Here is a 19,220-nt window from a genome sequence, read left to right on the forward strand (position 1 = left end):
CAACTTTTGCCCATTGGAAAGAGAGGTGTTTAATCTTAACTACATCTGGTTTTAAAACAATACAAATTATAGATTTAGGATGATATTTTCAGATTTGCTGAGCACCAATAACACCCATTGAATCAGTGAGCAGCTGTGGGTGTTCAATAACTCTGAGAATAAATCTTGTCCTGTCAGATTGCCATTCAACAGCCCATGTGAAATGAGTGAGTTTGGTCTCAGGCTAGTTACACAGTGGCCAGGAGTCCATATCTGCCTTGGGGCTAATTACAGTGCGGGTTAGGAACCTCCACAAGAATCAAACAACAAATAGGCTAGAACAATACTCTTAACCTCTTTGGGTCCCTTTACTTTAAGGCATAGTGCTGGGGAAGCCGGCCCTGCTTTTGTTTAATAAGACATTAGTTCATCCCTAGTTACAGAATACAAAGTGCCATGCCCTTGCCTTTCTGAGGAAATCGATTAGGCAAACAGTAGAACATAGGTGCTCTCCAAGTGTCAGGTGGAACGTCCACTCAGCTGATTTTACTGTTCTTCTTGTGAGTTCGTTCTCCCTTTCAGTTAGTGTTCTTTTGGCATTCTACTGCAGTCTGTGTTAACTGTGGGATGTATAAATATGAGAGATCAGTGCAGCCTTTGGCAAGTCTCCCAAACAGGCCAGCATGGGCTTCCTGTCAAAAACATTCCTATCTTCAGCAGCTCACAGCTATGCTGCATCTTTGCCTTTTGTGATAGGTCTTCACTGCCATGGTGTATTTGAATGTGTTTAATTCTTAGGAAATGCTTGATTAGTCTTTTGTTTTGGATACAAATCATTTTAAATTGTCACAAGAGCTTATCTTGAAAAAGTGACAGGTGGACAGCTTTGGAGAGCCGTGTTACACTGTCTTTACATTCACCTTTGTTCATGTTTCATTTACTATAGTACAGTATCTTTTTACACATGCATATGCTTTTGTGTGTAGGTCAGCTTCAGATTGTGTTTTTTATACACTAACAAAGGCTAGGGCATTAGGGGAAATATTTGTATTTTCAGCATAGAATGTAATCTCCAAACTACAGGGAAACCAGTAACAAGTACATTTCTGTCTTGTTACTTGCATGCTTACCTGCATTGCATATCCACCTGTTAAACCCAACGGGTGACCTAGATTTGGTGTTCTCTTTTCATTCATTTTGTATGACAATGTCTATACCATAGGTGCCACAGTAGCACAGCTACAAGCTCTGTAGCTAAGCCTCTGTAGCACCGTAGGAAGAGGTTTTTCTGTCACTGTAGGTAATCTGCCTCTCCAGATGGCAAAGATTAAGTTGATGGAAACATTGTCAGCCTTGCATGTCTATTTCAGGGGTTAGGGCAGCATAATTGTGGTGCTCAGGATTGTGAATTTTTCACACCCTGAGTTCCATCGCTATGTTGATATAACTTCTTAAGTATAGACTTGTCCTAAGAAAGAGCTCCGCTTACTGACCTTCCTTTTTTCTCAAGCCTCTCTCCCGTCTCCCACTTCTGGATTCACAAACTGTTTGATTCTGCAGATACAGGAAGGGCTCTTTAAATCACTGGTGGCTCATCATGACTCACCCTTTGAGGAAACAGTGACTTGGGCTAATTAGCCTGGTACTTCACAGAAGCCAGCTAGCAGTTGAAGAGCGAGAGAACGCAGTCCTCCTACTGTACCCAGATTAGACAGTGCTACGCTACCACACTAATTTACAGAGCTCCACATATAACACTGGGAGGCTTTCAGTTCTTGCTGCGATGCTGCATGTTATGAAAAACAAGCTGCTTGCTGCCAATTCGGCCCTGTCATGAAAATAGCTTAAGCTTTTTAGGGACTCAGGATGTCTACTCCTCTACTGCAGTCTTGACTTGGACATATAACAAGTTTCTACTCTTCTCTTAGGTAACTGGAAATCTCAATCCTCTGATCCCCTAATGCCCCCCACAAGCACTCTCTCAGTTCTGGACACATTACGGTTCCTATATTCTGTGCCCTCTGCCCATATCCAGCACTCCTCGGAGGTGGGAACCCAGCCCTCCACCCCAGCTGTCATGGCATAGGAGTGTCAGGTGGGGGACTGGATGAAGAGAAGTTCACCCAGTGAATCATCTGTCTTTTCAGAAGCAGGTGAGAGAATCTGGAGCAGGGGAGACAGGAGATCAAATGGCTATGCTGAGGGAGTGCAGATCTCCTTTAACTAGCCATGGCTCACCCACAACTGGAGGAGCCAGTTCAGACTTCCCAGCTCCTGCTCTTCTTGTAATGTGGATACTTTTGTCCATTACGAACTGAACTGAGATCATCAACTTATGTCACACAGGTCACCAAATGCCTATCAGATGGTAAAGACTTGGTCATTACCAGCCTGGATTTCATTCATACTGATGACAGGCTGTGTGTGTGTGTGCGCGTGTGTGTGTGAGAGAGATAGAGAAGCTGAAGTAAATTGCAATAGTCAGTGAAGCTACACTGATTTACACCAGCTGAGGAACTGTCCCATCAATCCATACATATGTGCAGTCTTTCCAAAACTGTGCAACCTCCTGCAGGGTAAGCATAGGTGCCAACTCCATGGATGCTCTGGGGCTGGAGCACCCATGAAAAAAAAATAGTGGGCGCTCATGACCCACCAGCCACCCGCTGATCAGCTGTTCAGTGGACCCTACCAATCAACTCCTCCCCCGCCCCAGCACCTCCTTCCCACCACCGATCAGCTGTTCGGCGGTGGGCGAGAGGCGCTGGGGGAAGGAGGAGGAGTGGGAGCGGGAAGAGGCGGAGAGAAGGCAGGGCGTACTTGGGAGAGGGGGTGGGGTGGAGCCTTGGAGGAGGGGCAGAGCGGGGGTAGGAAGAGGCAGAGCAAAGGTTGAGTCTTGGGGAAAGGGGTGGAGTGGGGGCGGGGCCACGGGGCCCGGGGAAAGCTGAAAGTCAGCACCTGTGAGTGTAAGTAAATGATAGGATTTTTTTGTTTCATTTGTGTGCTGCTCAGATACACCCACTTGCATGTGTGCGTGCACATCTACAGTAACTCCTCACTTACAGTCGTCCCGGTTAACATTGTTTCGTTATTAGGTTGCTGATCTATTAGAGAACATACTCATTTAAAGTCACGCAATGTTCTGTTATAAGGTTGTTTGGCTTGCCCCATTCCACCCGCCCAGCGCTCCTGCCGGGGAGCAGGGTCAGGGCGCGGGGGCTTACCCCACTCCACCCACCCAGCATACCAGCCAGGGAGTGGGCAAGCCCCTGACCCTGCTCCCTGGCAGGAGTGCCAGGTGGGCGGAACAGGGCAAGCGCTCATGCCCCGATCCCGCTCCCCAGCTGGAACGCCAGGCGGGCAGGGCAGGGCAAGTCCCCATGTCCTGACTCCGCTCCCCGGCAAGCACCCATGCCCCGACCCCGCTCCCCAGCTGGAACGCCAGGTGGGCAGGGCAGGGCAAGCCCCCATGTCCTGACTCCGCTCCCCGGCAGGAGCACCAGGCAGGCAGAGCGGGGCAAGCCCCCACACCCCGACCCCACTACACCCCTGCCTCAACCAAGCTTCACAATCATCATTGGGGAGTCTAGTATTAAATTGTTTGTTTAAAATTATTTAAAACTTATACTGTATATGTATATAATGTCTTTTGTCTGGCAAATTATTTTTTCCTGGAACCTAGCCTCCCCCAATTTACATTAATTCTTATGGGGAAATTGGATTCACTTAACATCGTTTCGCTTAATGTAGCATTTTTCAGGAACCAAACTACAACGTTAAGCGAAGAGTTACTGTACTCACACACATAACACACCTTTCTCGCACCCCATTCTCCCACTACATGATACATGAAACCACTTTGAAGTTAAAGGGAATTGCTTGTATTCTGAAGGAGAAGAATCAGTCCATGAGCAGTTGTGATGTATGAGGGAGAAGAAGCCATATCTTTGTACCTCTATACGTAGAGTGTATCAGTAGACTAAAACTGTTTTGAACTTGTACATACAGTATTAGAAACAAGTGGGTTCTCATCTGGGCTGAAGGTTACAACATTATTCAGCATTGGGGAGTTTATCTGTACACAGCAAGTGCACAGATGGTTCAAGAAACAGATGGATTTTGTTGTCTCTTTTGGAACTGTGGTTTGGTTTCTTACTCTGCTTTGCTCTTGTAAATATTTTATTTACAGTCCCAAAATATTATATATATATAAGTTTAGTGCATTGAAAGACATGATAATTGGCTTTAAAAAGTACCAAAATGAAAATTGTGTGTAGCATTGTGTACTATCCTATGGATAATAACATTTGGCTTTGACTTGTGAGGATGGCAGTCATGTTGCAAGGATGAGATAGCAGACAGTCATGAAGATCATTAGCTAGAACCAAAGAGGATCGTATGTGCCATTGTGCCAGTGGCTCATGGGCCTGTCTGGCTTTGTATATATCCCATTATCAAACTTCTGATGCATGCGGTTTGCCCATGTTTTGAATTCTTAATGAATTTCATATTATTGCTAAAAGCATAACCAATTGCTTGACAACACTTGCAGTTCAGTATTAGCAATGTGTAAGTGACCAAACTGCACAATAAATTTGGCTATGGTTGGTATCTTGTTTCTCACAGCATGCAGTTCACCTTACACAGAAGGTGTGCTTTGAAATATGTATTCAAAACCACCTCCTTTATACCGGACCATTTTATAAGTTAAAGGTCTTTCTGTGTACATTACTGAGTTCTAACCCACCAATTTGTACTAGTCCAGTACCTTTCTTATCTCTTGTTTTCTTCCTGGTACTATTAGCCTGCGACAGTACCTCCCAAGCTTGTACCAGTGTAGAACATTTATGTATCTTGTGTATCTTGTCTTTGTACTTTGGTACCAGTACCAAAGCTGACTTTAGCTTTGCAGGGCATTGTGGGATACATATCTCTTGATATAAGTAAACAGATTTGTGGAAAAATTATATTACCATTCAGTTAGTGCAGTGGTTCTCAAACTTTTATATTGGTGACCCCTTTCACATAGCAAGCCTCTGAGTGTGACCTCCCTTATAAATTAAAAACACTTTAAAATATATTTAACACCATTATAAATGCTGGAGGCAAAGCAGGGTTTGGGGTGGAGGTTGACAGCTCACGACCCCCCATGTAATAACCTCACGACCTCTTGAGGGGTGCCGACCCCCAGTTTGAGAACCCCTGAGTTAGCGTAACTTTCAAACATCTGTATATGCAGTGTAGTTGTAGTTGTCAGTCCCAGGATATTAGAGAGACAAGGTGGGTGAGGTAATATCTTTTATTGGACCAACTTCTGCTGGTGAGAAAGACTAGCTTTCAAGTCACACAGAGGTCTTCCTCAGTTCTGGGGAAGGTACTTAGGCTATATCTACACTGGCACTTTTGTCGCTAAAGCTGTTGTCACTCAGGAGTGTGAAAAAACACCCCTCTGAATGACAAAACTTTGAGTGATGAAAATTGCTGGTGTGGCTATCGCCTCTCATTGGGGGTGATTTTATTTTGTCGATAAAGAGCAGCCACACAGCGTGCCTTACAGTGGTGTGGCTGTAGCGGCACAGGCGCGCCATTGTAAGGTGCACTGTGTAGACATAGCCGTAGAGTGTCACAGATAAATACAAGATGGAACAGATGGTTTATCCTAAGTAGTTAGCACATACTCTAATATTGCCCAAGTGGAACATAAGTGGTGCATAGTCCTTATGCTACTCTTGCACAGACTGAACTTTACTCTGTAATGACAATAAGTACTGCTACTTAGCAGAGCATGGGCAACATTAACATTCAGAATTTGCTGCTTTACAGTGATGGCAGAATCTTCTATTCTAAAGATGCTACAGTCGCTGCAGGTTCCTGGCAGAGAATGTTGATTTATTTTTCTTAAATTTAAACTTTGTGATGTATGTGCGAGATGCTCACGGCAATATCAGTGAATGTATGCATGCTTCAGAAACAGGTATATTAATAAAGGGATTGCGGAATACATTTTATAAAGCATTTCCAGTTTAGGTTGAACTGTTAAAACGTGAGCTGAGATTACCCCAGTATAGCGGCATTTTACATAAACTGAATTACATAGATTACAATATAAAACTCCATGGAGGATCGGCACAGGGGTCCACCCAAGTGGAACCTCTTGTAAGACCAGGATCTCTCTGAGTAGAAGAAACAGCATCCTTTCTCTGCTGGAGAAAGTGTGATTTTAAACCAGTTTAGAAAGCCAATGCAACCCCCATGGGACACTCATAGTTTGATTTAAACCAGATTTGTTTCAGGTTAGCTTAAGTCAATTATGAACACAAATTGCCACACACACAAGTAAGCCACTCTTAAATTGACATGCCCACACAGCCTTTTTTACCTGTTTAACTAAATTGGTTTAAAATCACACCTTTAATTAAACTGGTGTGACTTTCTCATGTAGACAAGGCCTAAGTATTCTGTTCAGTGTCCTTAATTAGGGCTTGCCGAACTTTTAGAAGAGAAATAAAGAAGTTAAAAAAGATTAATATAATAACGGAAGAAAATTATGACAAAAATACATTGAAAAAACATCACAACTTACGTATTGACTGGGGTAAAGTTTTTAAAAGTGTCTAGGTCCTATTTTAAAAGGTGAGAGAGGCTTTCACTAGCACGTTTGTCAGCAAAACATAGTTAACACTGCTTGTTGGGGGTGGTTTAATTATGCCTGCGGGAGAGCGGCTACACAGGATACCTTACAGCGATGTAGCTGTGCCTCTGTAAGGTCTGTAGTGTAGACATAGCCTTAGTCCTAATGGCTTGAAATTGACTGGCATAGCGGAATAACTACTGCTCTCTAGGTATGTTGGTATAACTCCCCTGTGGGGACACAGTATTCTGGAATAAAAGTGACTTTGTTCCAGAATAATTACTCCTCCAGTTATTCGGCTATAACTATGATGGTCATTTCCCTGTGTAGACAAGCCTTAAATCGTGTTGTAGTCACTGAATGCCCAAAATGAAATAAAGGGAATCCAATTCCAGGTAGTTCAGGCTGCTTCCATCATTCTAGTCCTCTTGGGGAAAAATCAGCCAGTAGTAGCATGTGCAAATAATAGGAACATTGAGGTTTTGTGGATGCCTGCTTTATACAGTCACTTTCATACTCAGAGCACTTCACAAACAGCTACTCCATCTACAGATAATAGCCCAGGTTAGGAGTGGCCTCCATGCAGTCACTCAAAGGCAAACAAAAATCTTCTTCCTTGAGCAACTGCACAGGGTAGATGTCCCTGTGCTCCCTGCATTCTGGCACTGCTCACTCTTGCTCCCTGCCAGGAAGCAGGGCTATAAAAAAGGGGTCAGACCCCCACCAAGCTCACAGAGCAAAGCCAGTGTACTCCAGGGGGAGCAGTCTGCTCCATTTGATGGATGGAGCAGGTTGTACTCTCTTTAGTACAGGGAAGAGTCCTGGCAGACTGTCTCTGGTACTCCTCCTGGGGTGCAGGAAGGGCAGTATCTTAAAAGCCACAATCTGTCTCTGTCAAGGTTTGTAGAGAGTCTAGCTCCATTTGAGAGAGCGCCCTCTGTGGAGTAATAGACCTGTTGAGAGTCTGGATAGAAAACCCTCCCCACAGGGGCGGCTCTAGCTTTTTTGCCGCCCCAAGCACGGCAGTCAGGCAGCCTTCAGTGGCGCGCCTGTGGGAGGTCCCTGGTCCCGCGGATTCGGCGTACCCACCGCCAAATCCGTGGGACTGGCGGACCTCCCACAGGCAAGCCGCCGAAAGCTGCCTGAATGCCACCCTCGCAGGGAACAGCAGGGCGCTCCCCCGCGGCTTGCTGCCCCAGGCACACGCTTGGAGCGCTGGTGCCTGGAGCCGCCACACTCTCCCCCTCCCCCTCATTCAGAAAGGATCTCCAGAGAGAGAGGGAGAGCTGTAGCAGATATTTTAGTCATTCCACTCTACAAGAGGGTGCCAGGGGACAATCCAAAGTACATTTCCAAACCAGAAGAGTGTGTAGAGAGTGCTGGTTTTATTCACTACATTAATTGCACCTCACATATTACTCCTAATATTAAACGTGGCCACGTCACTTCACTATATACTAGGGACATTTAGCTGCCAATTTTCAAATGATTGTAAATTGAGTGTGTCTGTTCAAGCCAGCCAAGATCAGCTGTATTGGATTATTAGTGCATACGTGTGAGGAGAATTCAAACAAGGGGTACTTAACATCTTGAAAATGACATCAAATGAATAGCAGAGGGAGAGAGAGGGTGATGTTTTCTGTTTTGGTCTGCTTATGCATTTCTACATGGCTGGATCATATGCTCACTATCCTGGACACATCACTTTTATTTTCCTTTCCCCCTGCTGATGAGGCCAGAGATGTTTAGCTGTAGGTCTTTTCACTGTTAAACACTGTGGCTGTCTCTCTACTATGAAAATGAACCAGAGTTTGAGAGTGGTTGCCAAATCTCCTTCCTCCCAGTGCTTCACCCTCAGCCCACACTCAAAGTGTTTGTCTTGTGGTGGACCTGACTTCTACACAGAGTCAGCCATGCTTAATACCTATTAATAGGGCCCTACCAAATTCACAGCCATGAAAAACGCATCGCAGACTGTGATATCTGGTCTTTTGTGTGCTTTTACCCCGTACTATACAGATTTCATGGGGGAAACCAGTGTTTCTCAAATTAGGGGTTCTGACCCAAAGGGGAATTGCAGAGGGGTCACAAGGTTATTTTTTGGGGGGGGGCAACCAGAGAGTGGCGGCTGTTGGTTGGGCACCCAGCTCTGAAGGCAGCACCCCGCCTGCAGCAGCACAGAAGGAAGGGTAGCAATACCATCCCATCCCACCCTTACTTCTGCCCTGCTGCTTTCAGAGCTGGGCTGCCAGACAGTGGCAGCTGCTGACTGAGGGCCCAGCCACGCAGGCAGCAGCACAGAAGTAAAGGTGGCCATACCATCGCAGGCCATCCTTACTGCTGTGCTGCTGCTGGTGACCGCTCTATCTGCAGAGCTGGGCTCCCAGCCAGCAGCCACCGCTCAGTTCTGAAGGCAGTGCCGCTACCAGCAGCAGCCCAGAAGTAAAGATAGCAGTACTGCAACCCCAGCCTACCATAACCTTGCAACCCCCTCACAACTCCTTTTTTGGGTCAGGACCCCTATAATTACAACACCGTGAAATTTCAGATTTAAAGAGCTGAAATCATGATTTTTAAACTCCTATAGCCATGAAATTGACCAAAATGGTCTGTGAATTTGGTAGGGCCCTACCCATTAGAGCAAAACATCTGAGATATTATCTAGACTTTTTCCAGCAGTACGTGTATCTCTCTCCACTTGCTAAAACAGGTGTTGAACTCTGTTGGTCCAGTCCACACCAGGAGAGTAACTGTTTCAACACCAATTCTGGAGGAAAGAAGATATTCCCCCAAACCCGATTTTGATGTCTGCTGCCAACATGGCTCATTTTTCTGATGCAGAAACAGCTGGCACTGGAGCCTTTTAAACCACGTTAAAGAACCAAGCACAATTTTAAAGCAGGTAGCTGGGTTTTTTCTCCACATAGTATAAAATGTAAACTGAGTTATTACAGGACTAGATGGTAATTATGCCTTTCTAAGGAGGTGGTGTCAAACATGGTTCTGACTCTGGAACAATAGTGTGGATGTGTAAAAGTATTACTGGACCCATCGGAAAGTCCAGACAGGGACAGCAAGTTGTTTGGGCTCATGGTGCCTGGGCTCCAGCAAATTCAGGGCCCGGGGGGCCCGGCTCCACCAATGTTCGGGTCTCTCCCCCGGCCCCACCTGCTGCCCCCACATGCCTCCCCTGAGCGTCCCTGCCTGCCCTGGGCAGCGGGCAGCTGGACCCTGCAGCTGCGCGCTGCACTCGCTTGCCAGAGTGGCGCAGGGGGCAGGCTGAGGTGGCTGCTGTGCCTGTGGAGGGAGGAGGTTAGTAGGCGCATGGCAACCCCTTCTGCCCCCCCCCAGCAGGTGACTCTGAGTCAACGCTGAGGAGGGAGGGCTTATCCTGGCTGGACCTCCTGAGCAGTAGCCGGGGCGGGCTTGGATGAGTGTCATGCCAGGGGGACTGTGGAGGGTCCCCTCTCCGCTCCCCCAGAGTTCACTGCTGCCAGCAGGGAGAGGGCTGGGGGAGGAGTCCTCTCTGGCTCCCCGCCCCAGCCCTGGGACAGCCTGCCTGCTGCACCCCAAACTCTTCATCCCTGGCCCAGCCCCATGCCCCACACCCCCTCCTGCACCCCAACCCTCTGTTCCATCCCAGAGCTCACACCAGACACCCAAACCCCCTCTCGCACCCAGCACTCCAAACAACCTCCCGTACCCCCTCCTGCACCCCAACCCCCTGTCCCAGCCCAGAGCCCACACCCAGTACCCAAACTCCCTCCCAGAGCCTGCAACCCTCCCTCACCCAAACTCTCTCTCGCAGATCCTGCACTCCAATCCCCCTGCTTCACCCAAACTCCCTCCCAGAGCCCACACCCTGCACCCCAACCCCCAGTCCCAGCCCAGAGCCTGCACCCAGCACCCAAACTCCCTCCCAGAGCTCGCACCCCTCCCGCACCCAAACTCCCTCCCAGAGCCTTAACGGCAAGGGAGGAGAGGGACACGGACTTGGACCCATTCTGGGCACCACCAAAAATTATATAAACCTGCCTCCCGTGCGTCCAGATGAGCTTTACTGCTAGTTTGTATTGGGTTTTTGATGTTTGAATTTCTCTCATAGGAACTTTAGGAGTATAGCCTACGTCCAGCCCTGCTTCACAAGGCAACGAGCTTCCTTGTTTACTAGCTTGTCAAATACAAACTAGCACACTTAGGAGAGGCAGGTTTGGTCCAAACTTTGCATTCTAGAACTCAGAAACTTGTCCTTTTTCCATTTTACCAGAGACACTATAGTGTGACCTGAAGGAAAATCAGCTGCAGAGTTCTAAAAAACAATGCTTGCTAAGTCAGTGGTAGAACCAGAAACACAAGGTGGATGGGGTGTGTGTTGTTGTTTTCAGTTTCCTAAAAATATTTTCCATCAGATATTCTAAGGGTGAAATTCAACTCTGTGACCCACGGTGATGGTCTGTTAGTACCACTGTGGATCTCTATTGCTATTTTGCACACTCTGTGTGCAGAAATGTCAGTGGGAGTTTGGCATGTAGAATAGAGATGCACTCTGCAGATTAGGGAGGAAAATTCAGCACTGCGTTTTCAGACGAGCTGTGAGGCTTTTAGCCTGGTGCAAAATAAAACAGGAAGAGCTTCACTTTGTAGTTAGTAATTCCTTTTTTGCTTGCTAGGGTTAAGAGAGAAGAAAAGTGAAACAGTGCTAATTGTGACGAGCCTGTTCCATAACCACAATAATCACGTGCTCTTATAATAATACTCAGCTCTTACATTGCATTTTACATCCACTGATCTTAAAGCACTTTATGGAGGTGGACAAGTATCATTACCCCCACTCTAAATATGAGGAAACTGGGGCCCAGAAGCTAGCCAATGTCACACAGTGGTAAATCCAGAAATAGAACCCAGCTCTTGTGACTCACAGTTAAATGGCCTATCCACTGGGCCAGAATACTTCTCAAAGACGTAGTGTGCTACTAAAATCCTTCCTTTTTCCTCCCTGCAAAGGGAATGAAGCTGTTCAGACATGTTTGTTTCTGTCAGGGTAACACTAATGTATATGCATATTTTTCTGTCTGTGTTGGAAGTGATTACTCTCGGTGTATTTTTCATTTTTAAAGATAAACTGAGACAGTTGCAGTGGAATTTAAAACCCTAGAGCTATGTCAATTTACATCAGTTGAGAATTTTATATTTCTTTACTTGTTACTTTCATTTTTAACAATGAAATAATTGCAATAATCTCATTAACATTTTGCCATTAATCCTATTTGTTCATATTGTGCATTTGTATCCATCTGGAGAATTAAACTAACCTCGTCACTTTCATTTTTATTCAGCCTTTAGTTTAATTTAACCAACCGAGTCACGTCCAGTTTGTGGCTCATTTGCTGTAGCACAGTGCTGCAATGTTTGGGTTGCAAAATTCAAATATAGTTGAAAGAAGATGTAACTGTCCAGACTGTGTGCAGGAAACTTCCTCCCGCTCTTGTGCCCCTGCACGAAGGCTGTCTACACTAGCGTTTCCCTGTGTTTCCCAGCCTCCGGGGAGGGCAGGGACTGTTCACTTCTGCTCTCCCCCATCCCCAGGAGTAGGATCCCCAAAAGAGGACAGGGAATGGTGAGGATGAGTCAGGCTCATAATCCACCCCTCCCATGACTCCCCTTCACCCGAACCAATGCATAAAGCAGGGCTGGGGTGTTGTGAGAGGGGAAGCAATCTTCTCCCTGGGACGGTGCATATCGTACCCACACACACCCTTGTGCAGCGATTCCCCAGAAGAGACGGTGTGCCTGAGGCACAGTTTCCCCCGTGTTCCTCCTGGGGTAAAGCTGTTCGGGGCAGAGATGTAAATGCCACAGACTGGACCAACATACGTTTATTGTTTTAACCAGAATATTTTCATGAGTGAAGAGCCGCTTTTCTCTCCATGTTAAACTGATAAGGAGAGCCTTCTGTGGGCAGCGCAAATGGTCACCTTAGTAAGAATGACTGTTAGGGAAAATGGTGTCAGACTGTTGTGGAATCATGTGGCAAAACCACAGGAGGAGTAGCTGATAGATATTAAGTCCATCTACATTTTGAGCTGGAGATATAATGCCCAGCTCAGGAAGGCATATTTGTGCTAGCTCTGATCTAGCAGTGTACTAGACATAGAAGTGTAGCTGAGGTGGTGAAAGCGACAGGAGGCCCACATACAATCTTGTCTGAGACACTAGGTATGTACTCAAGTGGCTAGCCCCTCCCGCTGCTTGTCCTGCCGTGGTTACACTCTATTTTTAGTGCATTAGCTCAATCAGAGCTAGTACAGGTTGGTCTACCCAAGCTGGAAATTACAGCTCCAGCTCGAAGGGTAGACATACATTTGAGTTAACTTTTCAGCTTTGTCCTCAGAAACAAATTCTTTAAATTGTGATGCATGCCTCATCGCATCAGACTCAATCTGAACCCTTAATGTATTTCAGGTCTGTATTGGAGTCTGATCCTTATTCATCTAAGGGCAGGTCTACACGTAAAACACTGCACTGCTGTAGCACTTTAATGAAGATGCTCAACACTGACAGGAGAGAGCTGTCCCATCAGCATAGTTAATCATCTCCATGAGAGGTGGTAGCTGTGTTGGCAGGAGAAGCGCTCCTGTCGACATAGCGCTGTCTATCCTGGGGGTTAGGTCTGTGTAACTATGTTGCTCCGAGGTATGAGTTTTTCACACCCCTAAGCAATGTAGTTATACCAAAGTAATTCTGTAGGGTAGACCTGCCCTGAGTAACCCTTACATATGGAGTCCTCTTAAAGTCAGTGGGACTCCTAAGCATCACTAGTAAGAGCTGCCAGATAAGGCCCATAGTGTTTTGCAAATTTTCAGATCATCCCTTCAGATTTGGGCAGTAATGAAAATTATGATAGGTGGCAGCCTTAAGCAGTGTGAATTAATGTTAAGTACCCACTTAGACTTCTAGACAGAGCTTAGTGAATTTGGAGGTTTCTGCTTTGTGTGCAGTCGATGTTGATCACAGCAGAAACACACAGGCAGCACTGACGATCTCTCTACACAGCCTTTTCATACAAGAGAAGTACAAGTGGAATTCAGAGTGGGTGCTGAGAAGGGATTATACCTGTACCTGTTTCATCACTACCTCTGTTGATGGCTAACTTTCATAAACATTAAATATCACCTAATTTTTTCAGCTGGTTTTCCTCTACCTAGGGCAGGAGCATAAATCTTGGAAGTGTGTGTGTGGGGGGGAGTAACAATGAATTGGACTGTGTTACTGATGCTTTTCTATCATAGTACTGTTATTTTTCTTAAGAAGAATGAATGAGAGATGTCCAGTGAAGTTAGCCAAAAACCCATCAGAGAAGAGAGGTGTGTCCATATTTTTTTCTCTGAAAGTCTTTGAAAACTCTAAGGATTCTTGTGACTTTAGTAAATATATTCTGATGAAATAACATTGTTTATGGTCTGAACTTCATTTTGCGTTTAGTCTTAAACCACTGATTATTGGTAAAGAAATCAAATAACCTTAGTTTAAAAAATATATACACCTCTACCTCGATATAACGCTGTCCTCGGGAGCCAAAAAATCTTACCGCATTATAGGTGAAATCGCGTTATATCGAACTTGCTTTGATCCTCCAGAGTGTGCAGCCCCACCCACCCAGAGCACTGCTTTACCGCATTATATCTGAATTCGTGTTATATCGGGTCGTGTTATATCGGGGTAGAGGTGTATATCAATAATACTTGTGTATCATCACCCAACTTACAGTAATATATTTCCTCTGTTAAGGGGCCTTTATTCTTGTGATTAAAATATATAGGCCTACATTTTCAAAAGTGTCTAGTGGTTTAGGGTGCCTCAGTTTTTGGGTGCTCAAATTGAGACGTCTTAAAGGGCCCTGATTTTCAGAAAGGCCATCTGCCTCCGGAAATCAGGCCCCTTTAAAGTGTCTCAAGTTGGATACCAAACATCACTAGTCACTTTAGGCCATGAGGTCTGTGGGAACTGATGTATAGCTTATCATGGATGTGGTTACATTTCCAACGTATGAGAGTAATGACTCATTTCCTAATTTCTGCTTTCAGTATCCATAATGGAGTAATAGCAGTGTTCCAACGTAAAGGGCTCCCAGACCATGAACTTTACAACCTCAACGAAGGAGTTAGGTGAGTACCACAATCAGAGAGAGAGACGTTGCAGCACAGTTTTTAGAAAACTGATGTTGTTGGCCAGTAATCGTTGCTGACAACTCCCACAGTGAGGCCTTCTTTCTTCAGTTTGTGTTGGAACTGATAAAGAATATCATTAATCTGTCCTTATTGGTTAGGTGTTGGTTCCTGGTCAGCTGTATTTACTGCAGGACTCTTGTCTGCACATCAGAGGGAAAAACTAAATGTAGTGACCTGCCTGTGTCGTGGAAACAAATATAGTCCTGTCTCAACCAGTCTGTAGCGGTCTAGATGACATTTAGAAAACAAGAGTGCAAATCCAGAGCAACAGTGTTGACCTTAGTGGAGTTACTCTTGATGTGCTCCCATATACCTGGGACCAGAATCGGGTCCACAGTTTTCTTTTAACAGCAGATTGGCTATTAATTTTTTTTTTCAGATTGCTCTTGCATAATGTGCCGGGCTATTTCTTTTAATTAGTTTAATGATAAACCTGCTTCACATGTTTTGCTCAACTGATCATTCATTTTGCTGTGCTTGGGGGACAACAGTTGCTGATGATTCATACCGGAGCTGATTGAGGGCACATTGCAAAATCTAGACCAAAAGCTTCTGTCATAAACAACACATCAGTAGTGCGAAACTTGGGGTGTAAAATAGTGCATACTCTTGCGTAGAGGTTGGAAATTCCAGTTATGGTAACATCCTCAGGGCTCCTGACCATTTGGAAATGATTCCCACGGCAGCAGCAAAACACAGTCCAAAATTATCGTCGGTTTCAGGAAATGTGTAGACCTTTCCTTTGTGAGGCGGTATTATGCCTTTAAGGCACTAACTTGTGTTGTGGGTTTGTGGAAACCTTAACCAGTGGGAGCTCCAGGAGTAACACAAAGCAAGCCTGGCCATTGGGCCACCCTGTATGAGGTTGCAGTGTAAACTGGCTGGGGCAAGAGGGGCAGGTGTAGCACTAGCCTCTGCACGCATCCCTCAAGGTGGCTAGCAGGATTATCCTCGCACAGTCCATCAGTGTGAATAAGTGCAAGGTGGTGCCCAGCCATTGCAGGAGAGAGTGGGGGATGAAAAGAAGGAATGATTCACTGCCCATCCATCCAGTGTATATGCGGACTCTGCTCCTTGGAACTGTAGAGTCACCAAGCATAGTCCAGTTTAGTCTTGCATAGCAAGAGCTTTCCTGCAGGGTTCACTTGTCAGAAAACATGAACAGATTAAAAAGCCATGGTTGGGTTAAAACCCAGCTAGCCTCTCCACTTTTATGTAGAGGTTTGCTTCCTCTTAGGCTCCAAGTTAGGTTGACTATCCTCTAACAGCAATCCTCCTTTTCAGTGACTACCCGGGAATTGTTTTTTATGAAGCTCCTGATATGCCCAATGATCCTTCATAAAAACACAGTTGTGAGGGGAGTATAAGTGGCTTGGAGGATTGTGCAGGGGTCATGAAGATCTGTATCAAGAGGAAGCATTTGTGCAAACGCCAACTGCTAGACAGTCTCTTAAGCAGATTAGAACACATTTGTGCACACAGCAGCAGCAGCTGGCCATTTTCTGACTTAACTACATTTTTCTACTGCACATGGTCAATATGCAGTTTTTGAATCCTCATGGCTATTTAAAATCAGAACTTCTTTTTTCAAATTTAGTTAAGCACAATGAGGACTATTTGCATGCCTCAGTTCAAAGGTCATACTTCAGACATTATTTCTGTAGCTGTGTCCAAAAATTGAAATTAATGTTATTCTGAAGTGGGACAAAAGTAATCACCCTCTCACAACTCAGACATCACTGCATTCCTCCCCCCCATAGACACACACAAACGTGACCTTTAGGCAAAGACCGAGCCTGTAAAATTTCACCTCAGATGCTGTATTTTCTTCACAGTTACAGGATAATAAGAGAAGTTATTTTCCAGCTATAAACAATGCAGGTTCTACTGGCAATTCTTGTAATTAAATCATGAAAAGAATTGAGTAGCATCATAACACAAATATTAATATGTGGGGAAATAAGTTACACCTACAACATTTGTGCATCTGTGACTCCCAAACCCATGTGTGTTTGTGCATGAGTACTTACATGTGGTGTTATCTGTTTTGTACATGCATATGAAGGTTTTCTGTGTCCATTAATTGTACACACAAGTATCAGGTCTTCAGCTGATTTAAATTTGTGTAGGACCATTTCCTTCAGTGGAAATACATTGATTTACACCAGATGAGGATCTGGCTCATAAAATTTATGGGTTCATGTTTGAAAGTTTGACCCAAGTGTCATTAGATAGGCCTTTCTTCCTTCTTTCCCACCTGTCCTTTTCTTCCTCCTCCTTCCTCAGGGAAGATGCAGAAAACATCACAATGGATCAAGGCTATTTTTTAATACATGCAACATACAGCTGTAGTAAGATACATGTCTTCTCTGCAGCATTAGGGCTTGCGATTAATACGATCTGAATAAGATATATCTTTGCAACATTAGATCTTTCATACCAACATGGAAATATTTCCCTTTTAGTGCAGTATGTAAAATTTCTGTTCTCCATGATTTGCAGTTTTTCCCTCGCCAAAGTCACCATTACATTTGAGGCTGATTGGTCTCTGGGGTGGCAGTCTTGGCAGACTATGTAGCAAGTCACTAGCAGAACCAGAACTAGAGTTCCAGAACTAGAGTTACAAATGAAATGCATGCTAGGGTGATAAAGCAGATGGTTCCCCAAGTTAAGTAGCTATAGCTATGAGTGCAAATACATTCCAAGAAAATGATAATCAAACCCATTAGTGCTCTGTACCCTGAATACTGCTATTAAAGAACCATAGAGGGCCTGGCTTCGTTTATAACAAAGCGCCTTTTCACCACCATGGAAGTTTACTGATACCTTAAAGAGGGAGTAAATTACATTTAGGGCCAAAGGGACTGATTTTACTTCACTTGCACTATCATAAATCAAGAGTGACTAGTGGAGTTACATCGTTGTAAAACAAGTTTAAGTGAGGGAAGAAATAGCTCCAAAATATAATTGATTTACATCCTGAACTCCTTAACACAGCTTTTATTCTGTCCTTATCAGTTGGTTCAATGGGAGTTTGGCTGAGAAAAGGTTTAAGGTAATGTCCCATAATTATTATAGTCACCTTAATTTTCAGCCAAGTTAAAAAAAAAAAGTCAAATAAAGAATTTTTAACAAAAAACCTATATATAGAATCTCTCCGCTTAACTCTTTTTTTTTATCTCTGACGGTGTGATATTAATAACCATATAGTGGAGACCTGCGGGAGTTCTCTTTTCCTATTCCTTTAGTTGGATGTCATTATTTACACTCCTCAAAAATTAAGGAAGAAATAGAAGGAAGAGGAAACAGTGAGGAAGCAGGATATCCAGTATTAAAGATTATGTATATTTATAGCTGCCTCTCCTCTGAGCTTCAGGATGCTAATTGGATACAAGCAAGGCAAATTTCAGCAGCATTCCCTCAGTTGTTGAAAGATTTTGTATCTGATGAAAGAATCCCTTTCTTCGCATCTTTCATAATTTAATAACTCAAAAAGGAAAGGTCAGCTGTAATAAAGAACTAGATTTTTTTCATTCTGAGTAGCATTTAGGAGTTAATTTCAAAGTCAACCAAAGAAGAAGCAACATGAAGATATAAAAGGGTATTTTATGTGAGTTTATATTAGCATCTTAATTTGTAAAGTCCTTAAACAGACAGAGTAGATTTAGAGCCAAAAAGATACAACCTCACACGAGTGCAAAATGGCTCTTGGTAAAATGAGAACTGTTTAAATATCAGGTCTCATATCTGATCAGGAATCTCATTTTAATTTAACCAGCATTTTTACCTGGGGACTCCATCACAGAAGTATGTGTAGTCAGACATAGCTATTCAGTACTGACTATTGCCCGTGGCCTGATGGATTGGTACAATATATTTTATTTAAAAAAAGAAAAGAAAAGAAATACATTTTTGCAAACAATTTTGTTGGGTTCAGTTCTGCTTTGGATCACTTTTTAGTAAGCATAGATACTGAGGACATCAAACACTGATGTTCTAATGTTTTCCAAGGACCTCAGCATTTTGTTGATAATTAGTTGAAGTCAGCAATAAAGTACCTGTATTGTTAGAGATTCAAAGGGGAGAAAGCACCCAGTGCTGTCAGTTCTGCCTCTACCCTGTAAGTAGAGATGCTAATACATTCATAATCATAGAATATCAGGGTTGGAAGGGACCTCAGGAGGTCATCTAGTCCAACCCCCTGCTCAAAGCAGGACCAATCCACAGACAGATTTTTGCCCCAGATCTCTAAATGGCCCCTTTAAGGATTGAACTCATAACCCTGGGTTTAGCATGCTGTTTGGTATGCTGCATTTCATTGTTCGTGTAAATACAAGCTGTGTACTTTTTAGCTTTATTTCTTTCTCATTTGAACTACTAAG

The 19,220-nt window shown here is 44.3% G+C and overlaps 1 protein-coding gene across 5 annotated transcripts in view; it reads left to right on the top strand.

Annotated features, from left to right (window-relative positions):
- The window catches only part of PRR5 (proline rich 5), a 144,955-nt gene that overhangs the window by 67,394 nt on the left and 58,341 nt on the right, over positions 1-19,220 (top strand). For all 5 annotated transcript variants that reach the window (XM_044994959.1, XM_044994977.1, XM_044994941.1 and 2 more), the window contains one exon: positions 14,695-14,775. In XM_044994959.1, the coding sequence (XP_044850894.1) occupies positions 14,695-14,775 (81 nt within the window). The remainder of the gene's footprint in view (positions 1-14,694; positions 14,776-19,220) is intronic.

This window comes from Mauremys mutica, chromosome 1 (assembly GCF_020497125.1).
Source record: "Mauremys mutica isolate MM-2020 ecotype Southern chromosome 1, ASM2049712v1, whole genome shotgun sequence".
Classification (NCBI taxonomy): domain Eukaryota; kingdom Metazoa; phylum Chordata; order Testudines; family Geoemydidae; genus Mauremys; species Mauremys mutica.